The sequence below is a fragment of the Lactuca serriola genome, chromosome 5 (assembly GCF_051521515.1).
Source record: "Lactuca serriola cultivar US96UC23 chromosome 5, Lser_US96UC23_V15, whole genome shotgun sequence".
Classification (NCBI taxonomy): Eukaryota; Viridiplantae; Streptophyta; class Magnoliopsida; order Asterales; family Asteraceae; genus Lactuca; species Lactuca serriola.
The window spans coordinates 286,564,121-286,586,999 of record NC_136412.1 but is presented as its reverse complement, the minus strand read 5'-3'; the positions used below and the strand labels follow the sequence as shown (position 1 = coordinate 286,586,999).

At 32.1% G+C, this 22,879-nt stretch overlaps 2 protein-coding genes across 2 annotated transcripts; both read right to left on the bottom strand.

Moving 5' to 3' along the window:
- Nucleotides 1-8,164: 8,164 nt before the first annotated feature.
- DWF5 (Ergosterol biosynthesis ERG4/ERG24 family) lies at nucleotides 8,165-11,535 on the bottom strand. Its single transcript, XM_079002787.1, has 13 exons — nucleotides 11,304-11,535; nucleotides 10,509-10,731; nucleotides 10,354-10,409; nucleotides 10,151-10,253; nucleotides 10,007-10,072; nucleotides 9,789-9,902; nucleotides 9,562-9,688; nucleotides 9,372-9,472; nucleotides 9,139-9,264; nucleotides 8,924-8,988; nucleotides 8,702-8,783; nucleotides 8,530-8,612; nucleotides 8,165-8,413 (listed from the first exon to the last, which is right to left on the bottom strand). Exons 1-13 carry the CDS (start codon nucleotides 11,417-11,419, stop codon nucleotides 8,347-8,349), a joined length of 1,329 nt encoding a protein of 442 aa, XP_078858913.1. The 5' UTR covers nucleotides 11,420-11,535; the 3' UTR covers nucleotides 8,165-8,346.
- Nucleotides 11,536-18,468: 6,933 nt separating this feature from the next.
- On the bottom strand, nucleotides 18,469-21,519 carry MED8 (mediator subunit 8). The gene is made up of 10 exons (XM_079002786.1): nucleotides 21,099-21,519; nucleotides 20,830-20,954; nucleotides 20,584-20,708; nucleotides 20,227-20,515; nucleotides 19,766-20,133; nucleotides 19,593-19,646; nucleotides 19,295-19,504; nucleotides 19,081-19,134; nucleotides 18,958-19,012; nucleotides 18,469-18,876 (listed from the first exon to the last, which is right to left on the bottom strand). Exons 1-10 carry the CDS (start codon nucleotides 21,311-21,313, stop codon nucleotides 18,662-18,664), a joined length of 1,710 nt encoding a protein of 569 aa, XP_078858912.1. The 5' UTR covers nucleotides 21,314-21,519; the 3' UTR covers nucleotides 18,469-18,661.
- Between the last annotated feature and the right edge of the window lie 1,360 nt (nucleotides 21,520-22,879).

Sequence of the window (22,879 nt, the reverse complement as noted above, 5' to 3'; positions counted from 1 at the left end):
TAAAAGGATAGGCGAAAACGGATGTCAGATGAATAAGTTATGAATTTATAACGGAGTTTTCCTATCCCGGTCTACTAAAAACAAATAATAAAAATAAATTCAAAATTAGCCGACGGAGTCTAAACGAAATTTGTAGATTATAGTCTCACCTACGTGTGGAAAGAACGTCGAAAACGGAGTGCGTATGAGGAAGATATGAATTTCTGAAGTTTATTAAATAATTAAAATAATAAATTTAATTATAAATTCCGATATTATCCAAAGGGGGGGAGTCAACGATCTTATCCGGGTTACGCCCAGCGTAACTAGGATTTACGCCCAACGTAAATCGAGGATCCAGACCCCCATAAAAGGAAGTCGGCGCTGCCGAGTTTCTTTGCTCAATTCCTCTTCTCTCTCTCTCTCTCGTTTTACCTCGTTTTTTGTGCAAGAAATATCCCGAAGCCCCGGTATCATTCCCGAGACCCGAAGTAAGTCCCGAAGCCCCGAATATCTAGAGAAGTAAAATTCCCGAGCCGAAGCTCTGCCCGCGAGGAGCCTGGTTTTTGTGAAGATCTTCCAGATCTACCGAAGAATACTACTTCTACAAACCGTAGTGTTGTCCGATCATCTTCTGATCAAGTGAGTGTGTAGTCACTTTCTTCTAACGCATAATTATGAAGTATTTTATACGAAATACGTGTTATGTGTATATTTTGTGGTTATATGTGTGAATGTATATTCACTTTCTTCTATCTCATAGATATGATTTATTCTCTATGAAATACGTGTTATGTGTATGTGTCTCATATGTTGTTTGAAATATGTATTGAATGAGAATGCTATATAGGTTTTAAACTATGTATTAAATATATATATATATATATATATATATATATATATATATATATATTTTATCTACTAATATGTTGGGTAGAACATGGGTAGATAGTTGATGTGTGATCAACAGATGAGAGGCATCGATGTTGTTTTGATTCAGTCATCTAGCGGAGTTTAGATGACGACCACAAACTTTTCTAGACAGTCTTGTGGAACGCTAGCAGGCTCGCCACCTGTAGGTGTTAATGAACTTGGGTGTTCATTCGCTGTACTCCACCCCCCCCCCCTCATGGTTGCCTTATTTGACATATATTGCTGGGAAACCCCCAAATACATGTGTTGTCGCCCCGATGAAATATTCTTAGACTAGGTCCCTTATGTTAGTTGTCTTAGGGACGTAAAGTGAGAATAACGAGAATGGGTAATTGGATTATTGTTGGTTGGTGCAATTAAATATAATTATTTATTGTGGGTTGAAAACCCTATATGCTCACCAGGCTTTCAAGCCTGACCCACTCAGTTTTCTTTGTATTACAGGTAGTGACGCTAGAGCATAAGTTGGATGACTTGTCAAGTTATTTTTGGATTATAGACCTGTTGTTATAAATAACTGTTGTAAGGTCTGTATTGAAATATTTAAGCTTTTGGTCTGTTTATCGGAACATGACATCCCGAGTATTGTAATATAATGAAAAGTACATTTCTTTAAGAAATGTTTTGATAAATCTTATTTTTATCATATTTTGTTTTGGGAACAAATTCCGCAACTCTTTTAATCAAATGATTACTCTGAAATCATTTTAAAAGCATAAATTAAACCGGTCTTTTCTGGCCGTGATTTTGGGAATGTCACATCAACCAACTGCATCAACAAATTAAAAACACTCATTGCAACAACTGATATTCCATCAACTACTCATGTTACTCCACCAAAAAACTTTCACGAGCATCTCACATCAATACCCATCACATCACCTTCCACCGAAACAAATCGCCACTGGTTACCAAGAAATAACTTTTTCACGCATCATCGACAATACATAAATCTTTCTGATTGGTCTAAATAAAAATTTCCCTATTTTAATATATATATATATATATATATATATATATATATATATATAAATCATTTGGAAAATGATATTTATGTTTTTTTTTGTAAATTATTAAGGCCAAACACATGGTCATGAGCAAAAGAAATATGTTGACGCAACAAATGTGAACAACAAAACTCGTGTAAGTTCACAAAGAAAAAGACAGATAAGACCAGACAGAGTGGATGCGGTGGTAGCCGCACTCCCCTTGCCACATAAGCACAAACACCACCCCTTAGGGGCGGGCTATGTGCGGCCTCAGCCGCACTACGGCCTTCGGAGGGAGCGTTTCTTGCTTTGTTTTGATTTTCTTACTACCACTATAAATACCTTATCATATTAACCAAAATCATGCACAATCACTTTATTCTCTTACCATCTTCTTTATTTTAAAACCCACAAAAATGTCATCCTCCAAAAATCTCACCAACCAAAAAGCACCCACTAGAAAACCACAACTCCAAGACCTTCACTCGATCAACCGGTTTATTCGCATCCTTTCAACCACTACGAGAGTATGCTTCCTTATTTTTTAGCAACATATCCAACAACCACAACGCCATATGCAACCATTTCCACAAACACAACCACAATTTGACTTAGATTTTGATCCTTTTGATTTTGATTCTGAACCAGAGTTTGTTCCACAAACACAATCACAACCACAAACACCTATTTCCGACTCCGAACCAGAATTTGTTCCACAAACTCAACCCTCTCAACTAGGAAATAAAAAAAGGCGGAATCTAAACTGTAGGAACCTCAATAAGTGTTAGTATTAGCAAGCACAATTATGGATTGACGTTTCAGAGGACGCGAAGACGGGAGGGGACCAAAAACATGATCGTTTTTGGATGCGTGTTAGAGCTAGATTCCACAAAAGAATGAACCTAGAACCATATCGTACTAAAAATCAAGTGTACTCAAAATGGGGAAAGATGAACAAAGACGTCATGTTTCACGATTTATATAACAACATGAAAATGGCAATGAAAAAGCGGCGAATGTATCGAAGTGATTTTGGAGAAAGCTTTTAACATTTATCAAAAAGAGCAAAAGAAGACTTTCAAGTTTTTTGAAGTTTGGAATCTACTCAAAGGCAACAAAAAATGGCAAAATCTAAAAACAAGGGACAAGCACATCGATAGTGGATCAAACGGTCAAAAACTTCTGAATCTGAACACACTTCATTGGACACTCGTGTTGGTTTCGACCTCAACGAGGATGGGCTCGTTCAAATGTCACCACCCCCGACTAATAGGAAGGGACAAAACAAAAAACAAAGGCAATGACAAAACGTCGGAATCGGATGACTTGAATGTGCAATGCATAAAAGATAGAATGGATAAATTTTTACAACTTGTTTCGAATAGAGAAAGTCGGAAACAAAGGGACAGCGACCTGAGAGTGCTAGCGATGGACACGTCGAATATGACAGGGGATGCGCTTCAAGTTGTTTTGGCGATAAAGGAAAACGTGAAAAAAAAAACGTTACACTAATCGTGGTTAATTTGTAGTTGTTTTCCAAGTTTTTAATCATTCGACGTGGGTGTATTTTTTTAAAGTTGTAGGTTTAAGCTTTCTAGTTTATTATTTTCTAATTTCCTAGGATTTTTTTTAATGTCAAGTTTTTTTAAGTAATGTAATGTGTTTTATTTTTAATTAATGAAATTTTTTTGTTTTTAATTAAAACTAAAATTTTATTTATTTAAAAATAAAAATAATTAAAGGAGCGTGGCACCATTCCTTGGGTGTGGCATGAGACCACATGTTTGTGGTTGACATGTCGCCTACATGGCAGTGACGTGGGTGCAATTTTTGTGACACCACCCCCTCCAAACTAATTATAATCCATGTCATGGACCTCGCTAAGATAGAGTTGTAACGATTATGGACCATCACTATCAATTTTTCGGTATTCACTAAATTCAATATTTATTTCTATTTTTTAAGCAATGTCACGGGCAATATGAATAACTTTTCAGCCGCTATCATATCTTCATCCCTAATAAATCAAAATCTTTTTGTCACATGACAATCTTTTATAAGTTTTGACAATTGTCATTTTGTGGTATTTTTAAAATAAATAATATCCGTATGTCAATTTCAAGGTTTTTTTAATTTTTAAAATTAAAAAGTCACATAATACATATAGCTATATAAGTAAAATATTAAATGTAACTAGGTGTGAGACCCGTGTAATACACGGGTTTATTAAAAATAAAATTTTAATATCAATATATAAATATGAAATATTTTATAATGTAATATTTTAATAACAGAATATAATCTTTTGAAATTTTGCAAAAGAAATTAAATCGTTTGAAGTATTTATGAGAATCTATTACCAAATTAATAAGATGATTTTATTTCCTTATAGAATCTATTACAAATTTATGGAATTTTATTTTAGGAAAATGGAAATCCTTAAAAAATGACAAGTGGAAAATAAAATTTCTAAAATTCTCACAAAATGACAAGTGTCAAAATGAATGAGAAGATGACATATGGCAAAAAAACATTTATTTATTAAAGAGGATAAATATGATCTTAAATTGCAATAAATATGTTTTTTCTTTCCTTATTTTAAAATTTAATTTTAAAAAATACTTAATGTTTATATTTTGATATTTAATTTTTTTTTAAATTAACACATCTAGTTATCTAGTTATGTATAATAATATTTTTAGGAAGTTAGTTATGTATAATATTTTTAGACAAAATTACAAAAATGGTCCCTATGGTTTGTCAAAAGTCACAAAGTCAGTCCCTGCTAATTTTTTTGACGAACATGGTCCCTGTGGTTTCCAAAACTTGCATCAATGGCCCTTTTTGCTGACACCGTTACTGTTCATCCGTTAGTGTAAGGGTATTTTGGTCTTTTCAAGTAGTAGGGACTGGGTTTGTGACTATGGGTAAACCATAGGGACCATTTATGTATTTTTTTTTCTATATTTTATGTTTATGAGTTGTGACTTTTCCACCCATTTACTTTTTAAAATATCACTTTGAACCCTTCACTTTGAACTTTGAAAAATGTTACTTTCACCCCTCTATTTTCTAAATTTTCGTGTTTAACCCCGTATTATATATATAATTTGTTTTTTATGAATAACTTTTGTTCGCTAACCTAAAAAAACTATTTTACGTGTTTATTTTCATATATTTGTCGGTATAATTCAAGGTGATCAACGTTTCGACTATAATTTAGAACTTTCTTTCGTTATTTTTTTTTAAAGTTACAAGTTTTTTTTTTATAAAATTGTCGGTTTAAATTCGAGCTTATTTTTCGACGTAGTTTTTTTTTTTAAACTTTATGTACGTTTCCTACGTATGAGACGGGTCATATATAATAACTTTCGTTTGTTAATTTTAAAAAATATATTATATTCGAGATTGTCTATGTTTTGATGTATTTTTTATACATTTTGTGCTTAATTTTATATACATTCATACATATCATTCGGGTCATATATAATAACTTTCGTTTGTTAGCTTAAAAAAATGTAGTATATTCGAGTTTGTCTATGTTTTGACCTAACTTTTGTTTCATGTTTTTTACGTATCAATATAGATTCGAGTTCGTCTATATTTCGACGTAATTTTTTTTATGTTTCGTGCTTATTTTTATGTACGTGTTTTTTTCATTCATGTTTTTTTACGTCGAAATGCAACTTTTATGACTATAATCACCAAAATTCAACTTACAAAATTCAAGCTTATAATTACGCTTTTATCTATTATATGTGAACAAGCTTATACGTAGGAACATACATAAAATAAGCACCAAAACATACAAAAAAGTTAAATCAAAACATAAAAAATAAAGAAAAAGAAAAACTCAAATTTATATCAGCACGTGCATAAAAATAAGTAAGATTTTTTTAAGTTAACGAAAAAAAGTTTAAATAATAAAAAATATATAATATGTGACCCTAGTCATAAGTAGGAAACGTACAGAAAATAAAGCACGAAAACGTTAAAAAAATATGTTTCGCAAAACGTTTTGGTGCTTATTTTATGTATGTTTCTACGTATAAGTTTGTTCACATATAATAGATAAAAGCGTAATTATAAGCTTGAATTTTGTAAGTTGAATTTTGATGATTATAGTCATAAAAGTTGCATTTCGACGTAAAAAAACATAAATGAAAAAAACACATACATAAAAATAAGCACGAAACATAAAAAAATTACCGCGAAATATAGATGAACTCGAATCTATATTGATACGTAAAAAACATGAAACAAAAGTTAGGTCGAAACATAGACAAACTCGAATATACAACATTTTTTTAAACTAACAAACGAAAGTTATTATATATAACTCGAATGATACGTAGGAATATATATAAAATTAAGCACAAAATGTATAAAAAATACATCAAAAGATAGACAATCTCGAATATAATATATTTTTTTAAATTAACAAACGAAAGTTATTATATATGACCCGTCTCATACGTAGGAAACGTACATAAATAAAATAAAAAAAAAAACTACGTCGATAAATAAGCTCGAATTTAAACCGACAATTTTATAAAAAAAACATGTAACTTTAAAAAAAAATAACGAAAGAAAGTTCTAAATTATAATCGAAACGTTGATCACCTTGAATTATACCGACAAATATATGAAAATAAACACGTAAAAATAGTTTTTTTAGGTTAGCGAACAAAAGTTATTAATAAAAAACAAATTATATATAATACGGGGTTAAACACGAAAATTTAGAAAATAGAGGGGTGAAAGTAACATTTTTCAAAGTTCAAAGTGAAGGGTTAAAAGTGATATTTTAAAAAGTAAATGGGTGGAAAAGTCACAACTCATAAACATAAAATATAGAAAAAAATACATAAATGGTCCCTATGGTTTACTCATAGTCACAAACCCAGTCGCTGCTACTTGAAAAGACCAAAATACCCTTACACTAACGGATGAACAGTAACAGCGTCAGCAAAAATGGTCATTGATGTAAGTTTTGGAAACCACAGGGACCATGTTCGTCAAAAAAAAATAGCAGGGACTGACTTTGTGACTTTTGACAAACCATAGGGACCATTTTTGTAATTTTGTCATAGAAAGTTGACATACTGTTTATAAAAGTTTGGAACAAATACTATCATATTTTTTGAGAACTGCGCTACCAAGTACCAACAACATTTCTATATATTTCAAAAAAATATTAGTTGTTTAGTCTAAAGACATTCTACTTTTGGTCTTGATCAGATATATTTAGAATACCAACATCCCTTCTAAATATATATACAATTACGTAAATTTGTTATCAAGCTTTTGTTCATGCTATATTGCTATATGTGTTATATCTTTTTGCTTGTCCCTTCAACAAATATAAAATAACTTAAATGCATAAGTTATGCAGTTTCTACTAACATTTTAAAAAAAAAAATACATGGAAACAATGTGAAACCCTCGTTCACAACCATTCTACAAACCAAACATACCCTAAAACAAATTTCATCAATTAATATGACTTTTAAAAGAGAGCTACTAAATAAAAGTTGGATATTTCATATTTCACCAAGACAAATAGATCCAATAACATCATTAAGCCAGCGTCATGATGTTTAAAATCATTGTAGCTGTACCAATTATACTTAAAAGTGTAAGAAGACTGAATAAGAAAAGTTAATTACAAAAAGAAAATAAACAAGGTTTATTAAACACTAGGTGTGAGACCCATGTATTACATGAGTTTATTTAAAAAAAATTAAATTTAAAATTTTAACAATTTGAAAATTTTAAATTTATAAGAAAAATGAGAAATTTTTTGAATTATTAAAATTAATAAAGTTTTAATGTATTGAATACATTACATATATAAACCCTTTCTAATAAATACCTTACATATATATTACCTTATATATTAAATATGGAACTTTAATTTAATAAAATGAAAAATACAATAAAATGACAAGTGGAAAATAGAAAATTTAAAAATTCTAGAAAATGACATGTGTCTAAATGAATAAGAAGAGGACATGTGGCAAAAAAAACATTCATTTATTATAGTAGATACCAATAGAAGAGCATAATATACTTCTAGATAACATATTAACATTACTTTTAAAAAAATGAAGTATTATCCTACTAAAAAGTGAAATCTTGTACCTAATTATGACAAAGATTAAAGTACTTTGTAGAGCTACTAGTTTTGTGTTAATTTCAACATGTCAGACAATCAAACAACTGAAGAAGCAACTTCTTCATTCCATACTGCTAATGCTATGTTCTAGCGTAACACCCCTCATAAAATATCATCAGAAAACAGCATACATAGACCTTAAGATCAATAATTTAACACCCCTCGTAAAATAGCAAAGGGCTTGAGTTCAATAATTTATCAAAACTAACCAAATACCAATATTTTTTTTTCTCATAAAAATACATGCCAACATTGCATATCTCCATGTCAGTAGATCCCTGGTATGATCCTATATGGAACCTTGTTGCAATACGTCTTCCAATACTTACCATACCTGCATCCAACCCAAATCAGATTCAAATTCAAATTCAAAATCATTACTTCTATTATTTTATTTTCTCAAAAGAAAACATTTCCATCAAACAAAACACAAATGGGAAGGATGCTTACTTTGAACGACATCTATCATCATCTCTTTTGGCTCGATCAAACAACAAGATGGTCAAGAACACGAAATAGAAGTATGGAAGAAACTGCAAAACAAAATTAAATAATTCAAGATTCCTTTCATTAGACTACTACAAAAACACCAATAAAGATCATGCTCAAATAATCAAATTACATTATCGAAAAGGGCCGGAACTGTCCAGAAAAATGCTGCCATAATCTCAGGTACATAGTGGAAATGACGAGATAAACCCCACCTATAATAACAACATCAAAAAAACATCATCTCATCGGAATCGGAATCAGAATCGGAATCGGAATCAGAATCGGAATCGGAATCGGAATCGGAATGGTGATGTAGTTAGTGACTATTAGCTACTGCCTAGTGCCTACTCACCACCCTGAAGTCAGCAGAAGGCTGGTCTTAGACTCCCCCTTGGTTGTAGTGTATGATGCAACTATCTGTAATAATACCCAAAATATCTTACTATTAATATATCAAATTAAGTCCACTAACAACAACAACAATAATAATAATAATAATAATAATAATAATAATAATAATAATAATTTCATTTCACTAAACAAAAGTTGAGAGTTTGAACAGGTTACCTTGCTTGGAGCTTTCCCCCAAACCAAGCTCTTGCCATTTGTTCTACGAAATTCTTGCCTTTGTCTATCACAGTCATAATTTATGTATATGCACAAAATCCCTGCTATTAGGATGGAAATCGCCAGCTGTTTGTATTGTATCAACACAGAAACAATTAAAAAATGATGTATATATGAAAAGAAACTGTTCAAAATATTAATTTCTATTAGACAAAAAAAAAAAAAAAAAGAACCTGAGCTCCAAGATTAACAGGATGATTGACAAGGTACATGCCAGGGGAAGTATATATAGAAGGAACCCAAACCAAACATCCCCAACAGATATAAAATCCAGCTACCAAAAAAAAAATCAATAAAAAAACTACACATTTCAGAATTTATGTTACAACTTGCATACAAAAATAATAGCAATAATATATTTACCTCGATCATGTGCAATATCCATTGTGTTCCAGTACCCTGCTTCCCACCAAAAGAACTTTGTAATGTAAACCAACATTAACAACGTACTTACAGCCATAGAATCTGCCACTTTCCCATCTCTTTCATACTGAATCAAAATAGATTGCAAATTTATCAATCAATGATTCTATTACTTCAAATCATGCATGAATAAATAGTAAATTAATTAATGGTTTTCAACTGCATACCTGTTTTATGCAGTAGGTTACAGCAAGAACAGCCCAAGACATCATCCCGAATCTACAGTTGGTGAAAACTTTGATATCAAAATTCTTTCCAATTCGAGGATAAAGCTCCATGCCCTATTGAACCCCATCAACCATAACATATACTCAGAACAACATTTCTTGGCTTGATATTCATTCATGTAAACAGAATAAGAAACAACAAATTCACAGAAACTCACCCAATAGAAATCGAATATTATGTTTCCTGATGAACCAGAATCAGTGGAAGAAGGTGCTACATGACCCTGTAAACCAAAGCTACAAGTGTCAGAAGAATAAATATAGTACGATTGATGATATGTGACATTATGTATCATGCTCACCTTTATGTATAAGAATATACAAAACACAAAGCTTCCGAAAATGAGTGCGGAGTATATTTCTCCCAAATGATCATAAACAACTGTAGGATTAAATATCCCAAACCTGAAATTACAAAAAGAATAGGTAGTTGTAGGTCAAAGATGTCAAACTCAACTTATGTAAGAAGAAAAAAAAAAAGATTATTGTAACATTTTAAGCTTACCACCAAAGGCTGATATATGTAATCAGTGTCACCACATATGCTGCCACACCATTAGCCTGAAACAAGAAAATAAATATTCTTGAAACATTCTTACAATCTACTTAATGTAGACTTAATGTTATGATGTGAAATTGTCAATGTTGTTGATTTGGAACCTTATAGACTGGCCTATTGCCTGTAGGGGATATTGGGCCTTCAACTCTTTTCCCAGGTAACCATAGCTGGAGGGCTGCTTCAAAGAGGCCATAACAAGCAATGATCTTCCATGCAATAGCAGTAGGTTTAGGCCATATGTTCACAAACCCTTCAACTCCATGCTCCATGAGATAATTGAATGTGTTTAGTAAAGAACCATCGAGATGTACCATTGTATACCATCTGTAAAAAGTAATAAAGTTTAGTTCAATCCATGGATGACTTCTTTTTATGTTCTCATTGTAAATAGCTAAGTTATAATGTGAGATTAAATTACAGGCGACAACTTATTCTTGTAACCAATAATCATAATTAACATGATTCTAAACATCATTACTCTATGATAGTTAAGAAAACACTGAGCAAAAGCTACTGTATTTTTTTTTAATTTTGAAAATCAGCTCTTGATGTGTATGTGTTTGAGAAGTATGATATAGGTGCACTTAAAAGCTAGGAGAATCGATTATGCATGCCCTCATAAGTCAGCACAGAGATCTACAAGACAAGATCCAGATTCATCACACAACAATACAGAATAACAATCGTTGGCGTCAATAATTCTTCATTTACAATACGATTATACAATTATCGTTTTGAATCAAAATCTGTATGGATAAAGATCGAATTAAGAAGCAGAAACAAAGTTAAAATCTTTATGAAAAACAAAACAGAAAGAGTAAGTATAAAGATCTGATTTTCATGTTGGTTTTAAAGTAGTTGCAGGATGTGAAAAAGAAAGATAGGTGAGAACTTACAGGAGAATGACGAAAGGAGGGCAAGTAGAGAGAAGAGTGATGACAGAGAAGTAAGTTAGAATCGGAGAATGAACCATCTCCTTCTTCTTCATGGAATCTGCATCTGTTGCGCCCATTTTCTTCACCAGATGCAGAGTACGATGGGGGGAAAGAGGAGAGTGACAAGATGTTTGTGTTTAGTGAGAGAGAGAGAGAGAGAAGGCGAAGTGGCGAAGACTTGATATGCCTCGTGGTCGTGGAACGACTTCCACCAAATCAGGTGGGGATAAAAAAAAATTAAAAATAAAAAGAAAGTGTAGGATACTTTTACACAGCAGTCCATCCCCTTCTCTATTGTTAACTTTGACACCGGATCAACCTAGGTACATGCTAATTTAATACACCAAAACATAATTGGCCTTTCGCTTTTATATTTCTTGTTTTCATGTATTAAAATTTCAACACCTATCACTATGTCTATGCTTCATTTAATACAAACTTTTAAATTTAGTATATTCTAAGACTATCAAATATCTTTGATAATTTTTCCTTTATTTTATTTTACAATAGGAATTAATCCTCTTTTTGGAATAACTATCAATGTCTTTGAGCAGTCGATAAATCGATTTTATTTTATTTAAAAAGTAATTGATATTTATTGTTATTATCTACGAAGTATATTAAATCTAGACATTAGTAATCTTTGGTGGTCTTTTGGCCCAATATTTCTTACATTTTGTCATGATCTTTTTTTCTTTAATTTGATTGGTATTGATTGTTGTTTTTATATTTTGATGTATTTAGTCTCTGCAACAAAGATTTTATATTTTAATAGATTTAATTCCTAACATTTTGGTATATTTAGTCCTTACAACAAAGTTTACATATTTTGATAGAGTTTAGTTCCTACAAAAAAAGGTTTAAATTTTGATAGATTTACTCCCTGTAATTTTTTAATTTATAGAAAATGGCCACGTAAAGTTTTATTTTAAAAACAATCCATACGTGTAACATTTTTGTATTTTGGCAGGTTTGACCAGTGTGTACAAAATAATTAAAAAAGTTATCCTTGTAGTTTACACAAAATGTCTACGTGCTTCACAATTTTGTCATCATATTTTGTGGAGTTGTCGCTTCTACTCTCTGGTTTTCACTAAATTGTTAATCACACGACTACACTTAAAAATAAACAATAAAAATTATACTTTACCAAAAAAACATACATTCAATTTATCAGGAATATAACAACACCATACAAACTTGCTCACACTTCCTGAACTTCGCAATATTCGACAACGATCTTGACAAAATAAAGTCATGTGACAACAAGATGCAGATAATTATCGCCTCCATCCGGGAAGAAATTAAAGAAGCAATTTTCGATCACAAGAAACTCATGAAGGAACTCCCTAACAATTAGCTACCAACTGTTCCTTTTTTTTCTGTCGGTTATGTCCGATTAGTCAACGTCCAACCAATGTCCTTTTTTGTTAATGTCTATGTAATAGTTTTCTCATCTTTTTTATGAACTATATTCTAAAATAAGACATTGACATTACTTTAATTTCTACTATATCGTTTAAACTTATCATCACATGCAAATACTTACAAAAGGAAAAAAAAACAAATGTAAATAAATACACACAAATGCACACTTACAAGTAGAAACATTGCTTCTGATGATTAAAAAATATCAATGTTAACGTTTTAGAGTACATTGTCTAAACTGTAAAAAAAATTAAAAGTACAATATTAGCCATTACATAAAACAAAAAAAATATATGAAAATTTTATCTAACCCAGGGCAAAGCCCGGGATCTTTTTCTAGTTATTATTATTTTCAACTGTATGACATGTAATTTTTAAATTTTATATTTTTGGTGTTTTAAAATTTATTTTAATTTGGTCCAAACTTTAAATTTTTTACAACTTTTTTATTACATTTTTAAAAAATTTACACTTTATTCTTTAAAACATTTTTACAATTTTTTTTGTATAAGTTCATTTTTTACAACTTTTTACGATGTTATAAATACAATTTCATACAACTTTTGTATTATCAAATTGTAAAGATTTTGTATATAGTCTTCGATCAATCTATTTATGTTGGTTGGTTTTATGGGTTTCAATATGTTTGATTTCTCTTTTTATACTCTCAACAAAGTTGTTTCTATATGTTTTGATCTATGTTTTTGTGGTGGTTGTTCTATGAGTTTTGATCTATTTTCTGTAGTGATTGGTTCTATGTGTTTCAATCATTAAAAGACTAATGTAAATGTAAAACAAGTATAAAAACAATGTAAAAAAATTAAAACGATCGTAAAAAATTGTAAATATGTTAGAAAATGTTGCAAAAAAAATGTAGTACAAAAAGTCTAAAAATAAATTATACAAAAGTCATAAAATTCTATATTTTGTAAAAAACAATTTGAGTGACTTTTAGGGTGTCAAACCTAACAAATGGCATAATTAAACTAGACTCAAATTTCATTGTTGTGTTGCACTATAAAAGTAGATGGCAGGTCCACGGAGACACATGACTATTAAATACACCTTTTTCAATAAGATGTAACACATTTAACACAAGAAAGGGGGTAGTTTGTTTGCATTAATGTAAAATATATGCATGCAATAAGAATGAACGTAATTCAATAATTGAATAGTTTTGATTATGTATTTAACTCATGTGTTACGCAATTCAATCATAAAATGAAGTTATGTAACATTCAGTTCAGGTGAGCTTTTGTCAAGTTTAATTTTCAAGGATTTAACCCTACTCACAACGCGAGAAATGTGTATCACATCGTGAGGAGTTTAATGAACATGCACATCATCTTTGGGGATCACGAAGTGAGCACATGGTGATACGACGTGAGACCTGCATGAGAGGAAACCCTAATTTTGGTGTTTTATTTTCGTATTTAAAGGAAGTGAGGGATAGGGTTACCCACCCTCAACCTTCATCACCTCTTTACACCCCCCGTGAAACCCTACCATCCATATTTGATCTTAAAGCTTATTTGTGGTGATTTTAACCAAGGAAAAGAAAAGAAAGAGCGTCTAGTCCATTGTTTCTACATTCAAGTCTCATCATCAAGAATTTGCACACCTTCTGGAGCTTTTGTGAGTTTCAAGTTTATTGCTTTATAAGTTTATAAGCCTAGATCTAGATTTTCATGCTTTATCCTTTATGTACAAGATGATGTAGAGGTTGGAATCCATAAAGTTGCCAACTTTATGGATCCCCGGTGTCCCAAGTAGTATAGATGCTAGATCTAGTAGATGGTCGGGTTTTATGGTTCATGCATGAGATTTGGTATCATTTCCCTTTCGTTCCCTAGCTAGTGTTTTGGACATGCATGTCCAAAAAGCCATGATTTTTATGATGTTCTAGAGTGAATAAAACACTATGGGGGATTTGGTTGCTTGGGCAAAAAGAGATTAAGAGTTTCATTAAGAACTTATGGTCAGAGCGTTCTCACGACGTGAGTACAGGGTGTCACGACATGATGATGGCATTCCTCGACTGTTTTGGACTTATTAGGTCACGACGTGACTAGTGAATTGTGAGACTTTTTAGTATGGGTTGATTTTGACTTTGACCAGGGTTTGACCAAGTTTGGCCCAAGGGTATTTTAGGTAATTTGAGTGGTATTTGATATTGGTCATTATTTGGTGTTTAGGTTGACCCGGCCAAGATTGAGGTCGTGATGCAGTGGGAGGTTCCGAAGTCTCCCTTGGAGATTAGGAGTTTCTTGGGTTTAGCGGGATATTATCGGAGATTTATTTAGGATTTCACCAAGGTTGCAGTACCCCTCACTTGTCTGACGAGGAAGGGCATGTATTTTCGTTGGGGCTCTAAGCAGCAAGTGACATTTGAGACTCTGAGACAGAAACTGTGTGCGACCCTAGTGTTGAACCTCCTTAGGGGTGTTGAGGATTTTGTGGTGTTTTGTGACGCATCCATCACATGTTTGAGCGCAGTGCTTATGCAGCGTGGGAGAGTTATCGTGTATGATTCTCGGCAGCTGAAGCCGCATGAGGTTCGTTATCCGACTCATGATTTGGAGTTGAGGGCAGTAATGTTTGCTCTCAAGATTTGGCAGCATTATCTATATGGGGTCCGATGTACCATCTACACAAATTACAAGAGTCTGAGGTACCTCATGGATCAGCCGAATTTGAATATGAGGTAGCGCATGTGGTTTGACGTAGTCAAGGATTATGATTGCGAGCTTATGTCTTATCCTGGGAAAGCAAATGTGGTGGTTGATGCTATGAGTCGCAAGGCGGTTAGTTCTGCGACTGGAGCCATGTGTATGAGGATTTCGATTGATTCGTCATTGTTGGATTTGATCACGGAGGCTCAGGTCGAGGCAGTCAAGAAAGAAAATTGGAAGCATGAGAGGCTCATGGGTGAGGTTGACAGGTTTCCTACCGACAGTCGCGAATTATTGACCTGATATGGAAGGGTTTGGGTGCCAAATTTTGGTGGGATTAGACAAACTATATTGGAGGTAGAAATATTAATAAAAGTTGTTACCTTTTTACGTAATAAAACCAGTTTGTTAGCCCCATGAATACATTATGAATAATTCTTTTTTCAACAACATTGTAAACTCTTTATAATCTAGCAATGATAAATATTTTAAATTTAAATAGAATATTTAAAAGTGTTACATCTTTATATCTTTAATTTAGACAAAACTGTCAATTATGATGTTGTTTATTTTTTAAGAGGAAAACATCTCTAGTTTGCAAACGCATATGCAGAAGATGTAGACTATACGTCTGCAGTTTGCAAATAAAAGAATGTTTTTTTTAAGTTTGTAGACTTCATAAAGGATATTAAACCACATTAATCATATATTATACCAAACAAACAAACCATATGACATACATACATTTACTATATTGATTTACGGATGATAATTAAAGACGACGATGGTGGAATAAATAGTAGTGGAGATGACATAGATGGTGACAATGGTGATGGTGGAGGAGGTAACATATGGGTGATGGTGGCAGTAGTGTTGGTGATGGTTGAGTTGGAGGTGGAGGGAGGGGTTGGAGGTGGTAGTGGTGGTGGTGATGGCAATGGTGGTGGAGGCTGCAGATGTAGTGTTTGTAGAGGCGGTAGTGGTGGTAACAGTATGACAAAGGTGGAAGAAAATCGTTAAAGAAAAAAGCGTGAAAAATAGGATTGATTTTTTTAGGGTTAGAATGTCTGCGGGATTTAAAAAACTTTTTCATGTCTTCCACAAGAAGATGATGCATATACCTTTTTAGGTATGCGATTTTCTAAAAAAACAAGCAGTCTGCGGTAAAAAAAAAAAAAAGATATTCATGCACGTAGACATGCTAATTCAAAAAAAAAAAAAAAAAAAAAAAAAAAAAAAAAAAACTTCTAAGAAAAAACAAACATCATATATGTCTTCATATGAATTTTATCTAATAGATTGTTTATATTTTGTTAATCTTTTAGTTTGTTGTTTATTTTATAATTTTCACCTTTATTCATATGTCACCTAAAAATCTCAAAATTTTGCCAAAAAATAGTCCCAAAACTGAATTTTGAAAAACAAAAATCTTCATTTGCGAAAATTTTGGTTTTATGTACAAAAATTGAAGTTTATTTGTGAAAATTTTAAAAATATATTTTTTTGAAGTTTTTTGTATTAGAAGTTTTCATAAACCATTTCGAGAGCTAAGGAAAGTTTAACATTGTTTTTTTTTTAAATGGCTAACTTACATACTCATTATTCTATTCTTAAATCTACCATTTCGTCACATATGAGACTTGGTCGGAAGCAGAGTCGGTCCTGAAAATTAAATATCCTTAAAGGCCTAGGACAAGCTAGAAAAAATATCTTTATCGTTATTATAAGTTTTTATTTTTAAATAAATATATATATAATAAAAAAAATTGGCCCTGTGCAGCTGTCCACTTTGCCCCTTCAACACCACCCATGGTTGGAGGACATTGTTCCGTCGACTCCTGATACCGATAGGCCACATGCCATTTGGTAAAAGAAAGCTTAATGTTATAATTTTATACCTATGAAAATAACAAAGAAAATGAATTTCTCACCTCTGTAGAATCTTCATATCAATCTGAAAAACCTTATGAAAAATACGAGAAATCTATTTTTTGTTATTATTGTAAGTCAAAATGACAATATTAAGCTTTTTTCACTTTAGATTTGGTTTTTTAACATTTGTAACAAAAAAACTTCAATATATATATTTTTTTAAATTTTTGTAGGTAAACTTCGATTTTCCATTGTTAAAGTTTGGATTTTCACAGATAATATCTCAAAGACGGTGTTATTTTAGATATTGTCACAAAGACGATGTCATTTTAGAGATTTTCGCAGATGCTATTGCGAAAATCATGACTATTTTGGTATAATGGCTAATTTTTGTTCAAATCTTGGACAGCAGGTAAGAAAATTAGCATGATTTATTTTCCCTCTTAATTGTGACCGGTTTGAAGATATTGTATGCATGTGATAAAAAAAATTCCTTATTAAAACTGACATATAGTAAGAATATTAGTCATTCTATTTAAGTTAAATTTTAAAAAGAATCATTACTAAGACATGAACCCCAAATCTGCTGTTACATACAAATATCCTAACCAACAAGACTACAAAGATTAGTTGTAATTAAAATATACCATGATGGTTGGCACTTTGGTACTCTGCGTTACTTTATAATGTAATTCAAATTGAGGAAATGAAACACCATTCTTTTGTGTGCGTAGTTTCTTACTGCCACATTTCCTATTTCTAATGTTGCCCTCTTAAGATTTAACGCCTTACGAATTATAGTTAATAACATGTATACATATAGTGATTTCAACTTCAAAGGTGAACTTTTTTACATAAGGCAAAAAGTGCTTTTTTAGTGATGGTGGAAAAGTAAATATGTAAAGTCCATTTATTGTCACTTTATAGAACTGTCTTGAGTAAAATGGTAATTGAGGCACTTACAGAAGCTAAATGTTTTTCCTTTATTTTGAAACAAGGAACTTTATGATTAATAATCCAATATTAGATACGAAAAGTAGTTATCATCCCTTCTTTCTGAGGAATCATCCTCTATATTAGGAAAAGGAAACTACGAATTCAAAAATCTTCTAAACTAACTTTCACTATTGTTGTCCATATGTCAAAATTTCAAATCCTGATCAAGAAAAGAACAATATAGTGAGATAGAACATGTATATGTAATTCAAAAAAAAAAAATACAAGCATGCGATTTTGTTTTGTTAAAATTGACAATTAGAAGAAAGAAACAGACAATTCAGAAATGAGCATAACATTTGCCAACTGTAACAACCTTAACACATAAATAGTAAAAAATAAGATAAGGTACTACTGGTTTTGTCTATGTTGTTGAAAGTTGGGATGATTCTGTTGGGGATTCTGCTGCATAGGTACCACCATACCAGGTTGCTGTTGTTGTAAATTCTGGGTGTTTTGTTGCATGTTCCCAAAACCACCTTGCTGCTGCTGTTGTTGTTGTTGCTGTTGTTGTTGTTGTTGTTGTATAGGCATCATGCTACCAGGATTCCCTCCCATATTAAACACTGTCATCCAAATGAAAACCCCATCATTATTCATATATATAAAAAAAATAACCTAATTTCAAACAAAAACTATGCCCCTACCCTGATCACTCAAATTTTGAGCTCCAAGACTCCGGTTGCCACCAGATAATCCAAACTGAAATTTACAAAAGTTTATAAACAAATTTGTAAAAAAAAAAAAAAAAAGGTTATGAAAAAACTAACCTGCATCCGAGGTAACATTGATTGTGATGGCATCATACCCGTCATATTTGACATCTAAAATTAGAAACCACATAGTTAATCACCAAAATATGTAATACTGGTATAATAATAATACCCTTGCCTCTTTTGGTCATTTTTTGTGATTAGCTCCAACATATAACAATCTTTCATTAAAAGAGACAAAATGCAACAGATGGGGAAATGTAAAACTGACCATTTGGTTATTTGGTGTAGCTTGTGCAGCATTAAACAATGCAGTGTTGGCAGTGGTAGACATTTGGTTTAAATGGCGACCTAATTGGTTTCCTTGGTTTAGTTGGCTTTGTGCAATCCCATGTTGAATACCTCCACTAGGTAATTGTCTACCTTGAAATTGCTGCCCTCCTAATGACTGAGAAAAAGCCATCTGATTCTGACCATGTAACTAACAGCACATAATAACAAATTAATAATAATTACACTGAAACAAAATACTAAAAATTTCAACCGAAAAAACATAATATCCAAATCACCTGATACTTCTGTTGAGCTTGACCTTGCAAATCATGCAGCTGTGACAATTGATTCTGCACATATCAAATGATCACAGCATTACAACTACACATTATCTTAATTCTTCTAATAATATATATAATCCAAATTGAATTGTAGTATTCTACAGCTACAAGTCTACAACCATACATACCTGTGCTAATCCAGTCATTGGATTTTGCCTGAGTGATTGAGCAAGCATTTGCTGCTGATGTTGTGGTAACTGCTGCATCAATCTTTGTCTTTGTTGTTGTTGTTGTTGTTGATGTTGTTGTTGCTGCTGTTGTTGTTGTTGTTGAGTTTGTTGTTGTGGGGAAGGTGTGTTCATCATGTTTCCAGATCTTGGTGAGTTTGCATATGGTAAAGGAGATGCTGTTGTGTTATCAAAAGACGATGCCCCAGTGGGACCCGAAGGTGATGCAGCTGCTCTTCCCATGAGTTGTGAGCCAGAAGCCTGCAACAATGCTCCTTGACTGTTTACAGTATTTGAAGACATTGGAGGGGTGTTCTTCATGTACATTCCTGTGAAAAAAAGACAACACCACATTATTGTGAAAAGATGAACATTTATTGATCTTTGATTTGTTTTTGTTTTTTTTAAGGATATTAATATACCGGACGACTCAGAAATGGTCTGGATGCCATCATTTACTGGGAGCACATCCACTAGATGAGATGGAAGTGATGATGTGATCTGTCTTTGGTCCATGGGTATGCGTAAACCTTGACCATGGTTAACAGCATGTCTAAGTAAATTTTCTTGTTCTTGAATCTTTGCAGCTTGAGCTTTATCCAGAGTTAAGATATTGGTGGGCCCTTGGCGAGTGCCAAAGTAGGTTTTTCTAGTGTCAGCAATGACTTTTTCAGCGCTTTCACAAGCTGCTCCAATCATGTCAATTCTAGCCTACAAAAAATGGTGCATATGTAAGGCTTCAGGAAATAAAAAGTGATTGATCACACTATATTTATTACCTTTAACTTTTCAATCTGTGAGGGGACAGAGAGATTTTGCATTGCATATAGTAACTGTTCTCGTTTGGAATTGTCATCTGCTTCTATCTCTGGTAATAACTTTGATGAAATCATAACAGGCAATACTACAATGGAAGTAGAAGATCATTAGTTTTATCCTCAATTTTGATATGTCAAAGCATCTTAGGAATATTTTCAAATGAGGAATGTATCATGTATGTTTTCAGAGGGTTAACAAGTTCTTACTTCCAGCATTTTCACCATTGACATTCTTTGGATGGACAACAAATGCCTTTGAAACCTTCTTAATGTCTTCGACAATGTTATAGAGCTCAAGGTTTACCATAGAAAATTGACCCAATACATCTTGCCTGGTGCACCCGAAAAAAATGAGAGCAATTCTTTTTTAAATGTTAACGATTAACATCGTTCTAAGCTCAGAAGCATTGATAAATTCAACGAAATTAATATTACAATGCGTGAATTCAAAATGTTTGTTAATTGGGGAAACTAACCACTTGGGTACGGAATTGGTGCGGGCAATGAGTTCGAAATCTTCAAGGATGCGAGTGATGGCTTTATAGAGGCTCAAGGCTCTAGTCTTGACGGATTCTAGGTTAAGTTGCTGCTGTACGGCAGGGTTCAGCCTCTCCTTCGCCACCGCTTGTTGCTGTGGTTGTTCTTGTTGCTGCTGTGGCTGCCCTTGACCTACTCCCATCGGACCATCCATTGCCGGCGCAACTCGGAGCACGAAACTCGAGGAATCAATGAATTAGCGCCGATGGTCCGCGTTCACCAGTCGTGTGTGGATCACGAACAGATGATTACCCAACAATTTTGTTTTCAGTTAAACGATTTCAAAGATTCGAAATACACAGAGCTGATTTATGAATTATGACTGACGTTTTCTGTGAAAGCTTTTTAGTTCGAGTATTTCATTAATTTTCAATTTCTTTAGGAAACAAGACACAAGTGAGTGAAACCTTTTTTTTTTTTTTTTTTTTGGGGGACTATTGGGCCGGTTTCAATTACCATGCAGTTATTTCTATTAGGTTGTTCCCCTTCGGTTTTTAGGTTAAACAAAAGTCAAATTATTAGTAATGCTTTTTACAGTTTGTTAATTAAAAATCGAAGTCGAACCATTGAAAATTAAAATCGAACCAAACAGAACCATTACTAACGGTCTAGCTTCTATTTGGTTTCATGGTTTGAGCTTTTTAGGCTCGTTTGAGTCGAGCCAATCAGAATAATTTTGAAAAAAACAAAACTGTCAAATTAAATCTATCAAAACAATAAAAAAATATGTTTTTAACTGATTTATTTATTTGATTTTGACTCTAGTTATAACTTGTTGGAGTGGAGGAACCGAGTGAGCTTCACAAAAAAAGGATTAAAGGATTGGTCTAGGTAATTTACTAAGGGGATTCTAAATACACCTATTTAAAACCACTAATCACTTAGTCAAAACCATTAATAAAAAAGTCAAATAAAAAAATATAAAAAATGTAATAACCTAATCATATTTAATGAATTTAATAAATGGAAGAGTTATAGGGTCCTGTGCTTTTAGGCTATGCCGTTCAAATTTCTTATAACTATTTTCATTTATGTTTAAATAGTTGGTTATTATATTAATGTTTATAATTCTCTAATATCAATTTTTATTCATTATTCAACACATTATATTTTTTATTCTTTTATATTATAATATCTAAATTAAACTATCTCATAATATATAATAGATTTGTTACAAACTATTATAATTGTTGTCTTTTTGATTAGTTTCGTATTAAACATTTATTAAAAAAATCACAATTATTAACTTTTTACACCAAACACAACTATTGAAATTAAAAATTACATTTTTCATTTACCACTAGTGCACTCGGTAGAATATATGCATTAAGTAAAGCATTATACAATATTTGTCATCTAATAGAACTTTATGATGTGTTGTGATGCCAAAGTGGCAAAACTATATGCATTGAATGTGATTCTTGTAAATCAATGTAATGTCCTAAAAATATTATCCAAAAATTTCATTTTTAATTTAATAAAAATAGTATTTCAAAAACATCATCAATACAATCCAAATAAGATAAGTCTATCAAACATCATCTCAAATCAGAGTAAATCACACAAACGAGACTATGTGGTGTGTGCACTGTAGTCATCTCGAGCTCTTCTCCTTGGAACTAGAAGTAACTAAAACATAAACTGAAAACCGTAAGCACAAAGCGGGACTTATGTGGTATGTGCATTGTAGTCATGTTAACACATACAATGATCATAAAAC

Bases quoted from the DNA above. Each gene is read 5' to 3' on its own strand.
- DWF5 (XM_079002787.1), bottom strand. From the start codon at position 11,419: ATGGGCGCAACAGATGCAGATTCCATGAAGAAGAAGGAGATGGTTCAT. The intron at 8,989-9,138 runs GTAACCTGTTCA...GTATTATTACAG, and splicing joins GGGGGAAAGCTCCAAGCAAG to ATAGTTGCATCATACACTAC. The intron at 8,784-8,923 runs GTGAGTAGGCAC...TTGTTATTATAG, and splicing joins CTTCTGCTGACTTCAGGGTG to GTGGGGTTTATCTCGTCATT.
- MED8 (XM_079002786.1), bottom strand. From the start codon at position 21,313: ATGGATGGTCCGATGGGAGTAGGTCAAGGGCAGCCACAGCAGCAACAA. The intron at 19,135-19,294 runs GTCAGTTTTACA...TTCTAATTTTAG, and splicing joins CTACACCAAATAACCAAATG to ATGTCAAATATGACGGGTAT. The intron at 18,877-18,957 runs GTAGGGGCATAG...TTTGGATGACAG, and splicing joins TCAAAATTTGAGTGATCAGG to TGTTTAATATGGGAGGGAAT.